General features: G+C 53.0%; 1 protein-coding gene across 1 annotated transcript; it reads right to left on the bottom strand.

The window, feature by feature from the left end:
• Positions 1-456: 456 nt before the first annotated feature.
• Positions 457-6,644, bottom strand: LOC100821618. Its single transcript, XM_024461411.1, is given in 7 exon segments — positions 457-636; positions 638-1,000; positions 1,110-1,239; positions 1,360-1,616; positions 1,693-1,702; positions 1,780-6,272; positions 6,357-6,644. Coding segments are annotated over 7 exon segments (5,721 nt in total).
• Between the last annotated feature and the right edge of the window lie 2,747 nt (positions 6,645-9,391).

The following is a 9,391-nucleotide window of genomic DNA, read 5'->3' as shown; positions in this document are numbered from 1 at the left end:
CGTTCTCACACCAAACACTTTTTTTTGGGGAACTTAAGAGTAAACCAGTCTGGTTTATAGTGGAGTTACATGCTAGACATACTACGGCAACACGCAGCGGTTTTTACTCGTGCCTCTGTCTAGGCCTTTTAATCTGACGAGGTTTCATGCCAGTGCCATCAATGATCAGTCCAAGACGCATCGAGAAACCACCGGCGGCGAGCTGAGCGATGATGCTAGTGCCATTCCAGGCCTCCGAGCGTGATGGAGCCCATGCCTTCCCACATGTCGTCCGTCCACCCGACCTCCTCGCCGTCCACGCCTTCCTGCTCGCCCTCCCACCACCCGCCGCCGCTCGCGTCTGAAAATCAAAACCACACAAAAAGCTCAGCTCAATCTCAGTGTCTCCCACCCAGCATCTGGGCTCAGCGACGGCGAGCCAGAAGAGAGAATCCAGAATGAATGAATTGGCATATCTTACAGTGGTTGTACAGGGCGCGGTCGCCCTCGTTGCGGCCGGCGGGCCTCCCCCTCCCCCTTCCCCTCCTCCGCCTCACCGCCGCCGCTGAGGGCGGCGGCCTCGGCTTCGGGTCGTCGCCGAGCACTAACACGTGCCTGCGGCCGCTGCTCTTGTTGTTGTGCTCCTCCTCGCCTCCTGGGGAGATGAGATCAATGCCGTGTCACGACTAGTACGGAGTACTAGCCAAGATGTGAGAAACGTGGGGGCGCACGCACCGAGGGGGCTCTTCCGCTTCCTGGACTCCCGCCCGCGGCGGCTCCCCGCCGCGATGTCCTCGACGTCGAGCCGGACGCCGCTGCCGTCGTCGTCCTCCGGGTCATCCCCAGACTCCGCGACACCGCCGCCGCCGCTGACAACGAAGCATTCCGCTCTCGCCGCTGGGGACGACGAGCCGTTGAACCGCTTGAACACCGCCGCGTTCAGAGCGCTCGCTCCGCCGGCCCCGTCCTTCCCCGCGGAGGAGGAGGAGGAGCCCACCGACGAGAACGCGTTCGCCTTTTCCTGCCAGATCCCGCAACGAATCACACGCTGTTGGTTGGGTCGTCGTCTCGCTCCATCTAGACGGAGAAACGCAAGGCAAGGGTGAAACAGATCCAAGGACGATTGATACCTTGATGATGGTCTTGTTGGTGACCCTGATGATCTCCCGCTTCGGCGGTGGCGCCGGCGGCGAGACCGCCTGCTCCTCACCCTCCAGCGGCGGCGGCGGCGGCGAGGGATTCAGTCCTCCATCGGCAACTCTGAAGGATCCGAGAAACAAACGCAAGGGTTAGAGAACTAGAGATCCGAGATTTGCGAAAAAAACAGAAGAAAACGGAGACAAAATTTTGGAGAAAGAGTTGGTGGTTTCCCTCGCCTACCTGGGCTTGAAGAGGAAAGATTGGAGGGTTGTCTGGCCGCCGGACGATCGGATTCTGCGCGGGTGAGCCTTCTGATTCTGCTTCCTCATCCTAGCTCCCCCTTTCTCTGCCTCCCCAAACTTTTGGCTCTCTTTTCTCTTGTCCAGTACTACTAGAGTCTGCCGAAATTTATTGGCGCCAAAGTTCTTCAAAATGGAAACCCTCCCGCCAGAAAATTTGGGGATAAATTGCAAGGCGCACTGCGTTCTTGCCAATGGCTAGTACGTATTTACCAGTTAAGCCTAATGCTATGGGACATGACGATTAACCATAATATTCTCGATCTTAAGAAACCATTCCGGCGCTAAAATTCAAGAGCACATGATGGTAGCAGCATTTCTCGCCTACAGCAAAACTGAAGCCCCGTTGTTGGTCGCTTACTTTTGATTCTGGAGCCTGCGGTACAGCCAGACGATGAACAACAGCTGCACCAGGGAGACGAGTAGGAGGACGACCACCAATACTGGGCCGATGCTCCAAGCCTTCCGGGAGCCATGCTTCCTGTGGCGGCGACGGCGTGAGGCCATCCTCCGGTAGTGCTGCATCGAGCTGAGCAGCCGAGCTCTCAGTGTATCGGTGTCGGTGTCAGCCCAAATAGCGGTGTACACCTTTGGTGCGTGATGCGGCTCGACATCGATGGCACGGCCATTGGTAGCTTCTGTTTTCATGGTTGCTTCAGGGGTACCAATAATAGCACAATGCACTGACAGTGAATTAGTGTTCGTTGATGCTACAGTAGATGGGTATTTCTCTGATTTGGCCTTGCATTTACAGGTAACTTTCTCTGAGATTTTGCTTGCCATGACAGGAATTTTCTTGATCAGTGCGTCTGTGCCATCGCTTGGATCAGGTTCTCGCTTCTTCAGTATCCGCTGTTTGCTCCGGGCTAAACTTGCAGGCAGCTCCGGACCAGAGATGGCTGGCACACTGATGCTCTTGCCCTCCATATGATCACCAATGTTGTCAACAGCAGTACAAGTAGAATCTTTGTAAGCATTGGGAGCTTCTTTTCCTTCACTAGATAACCTTTGTTCCACATGGAGTAATCTGGCACCTGAATCTTGAATAGTTTTAGCACTTGCCATGTGATGACCTTTGCGGATTAAGCTGCTATCTGTAGTGCCAGAAGATTTCAATGCTACTTCTTTTTCTGATGGATTTTCTGAGATTTTTGTTGCATTTCTGCTTGCAGGTGCAGAAGTTGCAATCTCGTTTATCTTGTCAACATTCTTCTGATTGACTGTGCTGGGCGAAGGAATAGCAGCATGAGCATCTTTTCCCTCGCTGGATGTTACTTGCCTGGAGCGAGCCAATATAGCAGGTGAACTATTTTCAGTTTTATCAACGCCAAATTCTTTAGAGTCACTCTTCACTTGTGTTTGCACCTTATTTGCACCGTAATGAACTCTCCTTGTCAGTTTGCTGGTGTCAGCAAAGCTATCCCCTTTGTTCAATGTGGGTTCCTTGCATCGAAGTGAGTTCAACTTTTTATCAGTTTCAGTAATTTTGATTGCTCGAGACCCTTCGCGGACCAAGCTATGACCAACTGCAGCAGCACATTTGTTAGCAGAAGTATCAGTAGGAACATCCTTTCTTATCTTGCGCCATCTTGGCCTGGTAAGAACTGAACTGATGGCATCAGGAGTAGTTTCATGAGGGATAACTTTTGACAATAAACCTGTATCGTTATTATCACTGTGATCATCAGTAACAACAGCATGAAGTTTCTCCACTACTGCATGGGCTTTAGTTGGATGGGCAGCAAATAGTACACCTGAATCTGCACCTTCTTCAGCTTCACCATCTTCATGGACAACTTCTGCCAGCTTATGCATGCGACGTTGGCTATTTCTAGGCAGGGTTCTCTCCGTGTTTCTATGTGTCACGTCGCCCTCTGTCCCGGTAACTCCTCTTTTCACTGCTTTTGAGTCAAAGAAGCCACTAGTTTCCGGATAACCTGTACCTGAAGATGAAACCGGAGAATCTTGATTGGCATTTCTGTTTTCCACGAACTCTTCATCAGCATTATCAGAATCAGCAGTTTTGCCTTCCATGTCAAGGTTTCCATGAGTACTGACATTGCTCTCAAAGATGTAAGGACTCTTGGAATAGAATATGTAACCTGAATCAGTCGTTTTCCCGCGAACTTGTACAATGTCCTTGATCAGGGGCCAGTCTGGACCATCAGCTAGGCACCTTTTTAGCAGCTTCATCGTACCCGTGACATCCAGGGAGCGCAGCTTTGTCGCAAGCGCCTTAATCCATCTCGGAATCTCCTGCAATTCATGATCAAAGATGTGTACTGCTTGCAGCCTGTCGACGTTCTGCACAATCTGAAGCACCGGACAGTGCGATATGCTAAGCTCTTCAAGGGAAGGCATGCTTGATATCTTCTTCAGATTTGGGATGTTCCAAACGCTTAATTCCCTCAATGCAGCAACATCCTCCACAGCCTCTAGGCTCGCCATGTCCACTATGCACAGCTCCATCAGGGATGTCAGATGTCTGAGGCCACCAGGTAGGCATCGCAGTTCGGGGCAGCTCTCAAGCTGCATTGCCTGCAAAGATGGCAACGCCCCTGCCTCAATGTCCATCCATTTCTCAAGCTTATGCAACCCTTGCAGGCGTAGGTTCTCGAGCTTTGGAAATGGTACTTGGTGGTGGTAGGGTGTGCCCATGAACTCTGCATCAATAAACTTGAGAGCTGAAGAATCAGCAATGCACAACGATCTCAACTCTGGCAGCTGGCTTAATGGAGGAGAGGACTGACAGAAGTTGCATCCGATGATGTCGAGATGGCAGAGATTCGGGAGGAATGTTGCTGACAGCCAGCTCGGGAACTTTGCCCCAAAATAGTTGGCAATCTTGAGCGACTCCAGGCATTCTGGAGGGTTCAGCTCTTCGAAGACATCCTCAATCTTGCTGACCACCGTCCGTGTCTGTAAAGGAAGGACTGTGCCGCTGCATGACAGCGCGAGCTCCCTGAGGCTTGTCTTGCAGGCGAGTGCAGCTTCAGCTGCCTCGGATCGATCTATGACCTTCTCTAGCTTCTGCACATGGAGTGTCCTCAGCTGACACAAGTGCTTGAGCTCAGCCAGAGGCCACTCGCACATACCCGGTGCAGCACGCGCATCTTTCCTCATCACGGTGAAGCACCGGAGCGACGTGAGGCTTGTCAGCTGGCCTACTCTGAACACAGCGGCATTGATCACCGTGCCGGCAAGGTCAAGGTCTCTGAGCGCTTTAAGATGTTCTATCCCTTTCGGCAGAGCATGCAGTGACTTGCACTCTCTGAGTAGCAAGAATTTCAGGCTCCACAGATTGCCGATGGACTCTGGAACTGCCTGTATCCTTGTCCGGGACAGGTTAAGAAACCTCAGCTGAACTAGATTCCCCAGAGTCTCTGGAATGAGCTCCATTCCTGTTTCACTCAGGTCTAGGACTATCAGGTGACTCAATCTTGTGAAGATCTTAACTTCAGTTGTCAGTGGGTTCTTCGGAAGCAGCAGCGTTCTTATCCCCTCTGAATTCAGAATGCTCTCTGGTATCGCAGCCATGTTTCTCCCAGGAAGCGAGACAAGGCGCACCACGAAGGAGTTGTCATCACCATCGTTGGGCAGCAGTCGCTGGGCGTCGTTGGTGAAGGCCTCGCTCTCCAAGAGCAGCCGTGCTAGAGCATGTAGCATGCCATGCATCGTGCACCACCCGGCGTCTTCCTCTGCCGGCTGGAGAAGGTTCCTTTCGACGAGCTCATCATAGTACTCCTCGGCTACCTCCTGGACGCAAGCGTCGCTACTGATCTGCACGAGGCGTTCGGCTATCCAGTGCTGCACGAGCAGTCGCCTTTCCACGGCAAAATCCGGGGAGAACAGCAGCCCGCAGTACAGGAAGCATTGCTTCAGGTGGCACGGCAGGTCGTCATAGCACAGGTACAACGGCTTCAAGGCGTCTTCCGGCAGCCCCTTCACCGACCATGCCGGGCTCGCGAGCACCACCGCCCACTCGCTAGCGCTGGCCTCCCGTGTCCTCAGGATGCTGGCGACGGCCTTAATCGCCAGTGGGGTGCCGCCACACTTCTCGACGACCTTCTCTCCGATGCTCCTCAGCTCGTCGGCATCACCGTCATTGGTGACGCACGCCGCCGTGCGGAGCAGCAGCCAGCCTTCGTCGGCACTCAGCTTCTTTGCTCGGTGGACATGGTCGGCGCCCATCTCTCGTGCGATCCTGCCGTGCCGTGCCGTGACCAGAACCTTGCCGCCATGGCCACCGCTGAGTGGCTTCCGCAGCACGTCGTCCCACACTCCGCCGTGCCACACGTCGTCGAGCACCAGCAAGAACCTCCTGTTCGCCGCCAGGCCAGTCAGCATTGCCTCCAGGTCGGCGACGCTCTCGTCGCCTGTCATGTCGCCGCCACCAATGGCGTCAACGACCTGCCATAGCAGGCCGGCCTTTGTGTACACCCTGGAGAGGCGAACCCATGACCTTGTCTCGAAGCTGCATCGCACCCTCTTGCTCTCGTACACCGCCTTGGCGAGCGTGGTCTTGCCAATGCCGTCCGGGCCGACCACGGCCACGACCTCGCACGCGGCCTGGAGCTTGTCTTTCTGCGTCAACCGGTGCACGAGCCGGCCTGCGTCATCTTCGATTGTCGCGCCGACGAAGCCGATGTTGGCAAATTTGGATTTCCGGTGCCTCGGCACTGTCCGTGCACGGACTGGGTGATCATCGACTGATGATGCGTGGAGCTGCAGCCGACGCTGCTCCTTCAGGATCGCCTTCAGCTTTCGGTTCACGTTCTTGACATCGGTGGCGACCTTCCGCGGGGTCTCTGCGTCGTCATCGTCGCAGCACGAGGATAGCAGCCAAGGCAGAGCCTGCACGCCAAGATCGCAGAAGCTAATTAACCAAACCATGCAACGCAATGCAACAATTGTTCTAGCCAGAGGTAGCAATCTCACCTGCTGCTGCGGTTCCCTGCCCCTGCGCCATCTCGCCGCGACCCTGCAGCGGTCGACGGTGGCGTCTGCCTCGTAAGCCGCGGCGCGGACCTCGGCGAGCCAACGTATGGCGGCCTCGTCTTCCCCGCGCGCCTCGGCGTCACCCAGCCCGGCGCTCACACGCTCTAGCCTCGCCGCTAGCTTCCGGGCCGCCGCAGCGACGCCCAGCCCCCTCGCCGCTTCGCCCTTCGCCACAGCGCGCCACCGCGCAGCGGTGTCCGGCACGAACGCGCCGAGCACCGCGGCCATGTCAATCGCCTCCGGTTGATCGCACTTTCTCTCCCCCTCTGAAAATCGATATACTGGTTTCTTGGAAGAGAATCGAACAGCTGTGGATAATATCTCTGGATGGTATAAAGTCAACTACTAGCACTAAGGTAAGTTAATCAGAACGTAAATTATGTCCTGGGATCGCGTCATGATGATTGATGAGCATGTACTTCGGTGGTTAGGTTTTGCGATGCATTAGGAAAGGGTCTTTGAATTAACAAATATAGAGATCAAATGAGTGTTCAGATTGTACAGGTCGTAGATTCTTTTAATGGAAATATTTTCTATTTGGATTAGTTTTTTTCTTGATATTCGTGCGAAACTTTGATCAGGACATCAGGTACATGGTATTTGAACCAGGAGCCGTACCAGTGTTATGCTTTGATCATTCGTCTCACTTTACTTTACACTTTAATGATTTTTTTTGTGTCACTTACATGTGGGATATAATGCCATATGTAAGTGATAGGACGAGGCAAAGATCAAAGTGAAAAGTAAAGTGAGGCAAATGATCATCTCTTTTTTTATCATTTGTTGTTTCTACTCTGTTACTCTTTTCTTTGCACTGAGTACTTACCATCATTTAAGATAGAAGGGTGATGTCAGTCTTAGTGGAAAACTGAGGAGATAGATGGGTTTGCCGTGAGAATTCTCAGGCGGCCGATGTTTCTATTTATAGGGAATTACATGTTAGTTCACATTACAACAACCTAACAATCTTATCCTATTGCCGGACGATGTGTACTAACAACCACGTCGTCTATACAAGCTAAGCTCAACAACTTATCTACTCGATATCTATCTAGTTGTTTCACACTCCCCCTCAATCTTAACAGGGACTGAGGTTCAGATTGTGCCGGAGACGCTCCAGCATCTCCTTTGTTGACGGCTTGGTAAAAGCATCGGCAATTTGATCTTTGGTAGAGACATGCCGTACCTCAAGAGCTCCAAGCGCGACTTTCTCTCGAACGAAATGAAAGTCAACCTCGATGTGCTTGGTTCGGGCGTGGAACACAGGGTTGGCTATGAGATACGTGGCACCAAGATTGTCACACCATAGCACAGGAGCTCTTGGTTGCTCAACATGCAGCTCTTTCAGAAGCGATTGCACCCATGTCACTTTAGCAGTTCCATTAGCCAGCACCTTGTACTCAGCTTCGGTGGAGGATCTCGACACCGTTGGCTGCTTCCTTGCACTCCAGGAGATGATGTTGGGGCCAAAGAACACGGCAAACCCTCCCATGGAGCGCCGGTCATCAGAACACCCTGCCCAGGTCAGCATCCGTGAAAACACTCAACAATGATGATGCTGACTTCTTGAGAAATAACGCAGTTATGGCTGTTCCTTTGATGTATCGCAGAATTCTCTTCATCGCTTCCCAGTGTACATCAGTTGGGCGTGCCAAGTACTGGCAAACTTTATTCACCGCGAAGGAAATATCGGGGCGAGTAAGCGTGAGATACTGCAAACCTCCCACCATGCTTCTGTACTTGAAAGCATCGTTAGGTTCAAGGGGACGACCTGTCTCGGCAGACAGTTTGTCCTGCACAGCCATAGGCGTCGAGACAGACTTGCACTTCTCCATGCATGATCGGTGAAGAAGACCGAGAGCATATTTCTTCTGAGTGGGTTTCAGTCCCCCTGAAGTGCGAGCCACTTCGATGCCAATGAAGTAGTGGAGTGGCCCCAAATCCTTGACCGGGAAGGAAGAGGCGAGGTCACCAAGAAGCCGATCAGTGGCAGCATTGTTGGAGCTGGCGATGACAATATCATCAACGTAGACGAGCACGTACATCAGCAAGTCACCATGAGACATGATTAACAGGGATGTGTCAGCGTGCGAGGGCACAAAACCCAGTTGATGTAGGCGATCGCTCAGGCGGGCGAACCATGCCCATGGCGATTGCTTGAGGCCGTAGAGCGGCTTTGTTGCATGTATGCACTCTCTTCCAAGATCCCATAGAGGAAAGCATTGCTGATGTCGATCTGCCGAAGGCTCCTGTTGTGGGAGATGGCGAGGGAGAGAACCAGCCGGACCGTGGCCGGCTTGACGACCGGGCTGAACGTGTCGGTGTAGTCAATCCCGTGTCGCTGCGTGTACCCCTTGGCGACAAGGCGAGCTTTATATTTGTCGATGGAGCCATCGGGGCGCTCCTTGAGCTTGAAGACCCACTTGCACCTGATGATGTTGTGGCCACGTGTGGTTCTGCAGGAGCGCAGCATGCTCATCCTCCATGGCATGGTGCCACGGCTCGTCAAAGAGGGCGGCGCGATAGGAGACTGGGAGGGCGAGGAAGGCGCGCCGCGACGGGTCATGGCGGATGGTGCCATCCGTCGGCTTGACAGGCTTGACGATGTTGTTCTTGGCGCGGGTCACCATGCGGTGACCAGTTGGTGCAGCGGGCATGGCCGGCTGGGCGGGTCACTACAAGAAATATGCTGATTTATGACCCCCAATTTTCGTCACTAAATCGTCACTAGTTTTCATTTATGACCTTCGAACGACCAAAATCAAATCGTCAAAAAGCGATCGTCACTAACGACACTTTATGACCTTTTTGTTTAAATGGTCATAAACGGTTATGACCAAATTGGATCGTCACAAAATTGATGACGAATTTATTTCGTCACTCAGAACCCGGCCTGGACACGTCCGATCCTACTTGGAAGTCTGACGTGGCAAACTTTGTGACGATATCAAATGGTTATAATATGAAATCAGCCC

The sequence above is a fragment of the Brachypodium distachyon genome, chromosome 3 (assembly GCF_000005505.3).
Source record: "Brachypodium distachyon strain Bd21 chromosome 3, Brachypodium_distachyon_v3.0, whole genome shotgun sequence".
Classification (NCBI taxonomy): Eukaryota; Viridiplantae; Streptophyta; class Magnoliopsida; order Poales; family Poaceae; genus Brachypodium; species Brachypodium distachyon.
The sequence above is the reverse complement of the archived record's forward strand: the minus strand, read 5'-3'. Positions and strand labels throughout refer to the sequence as shown.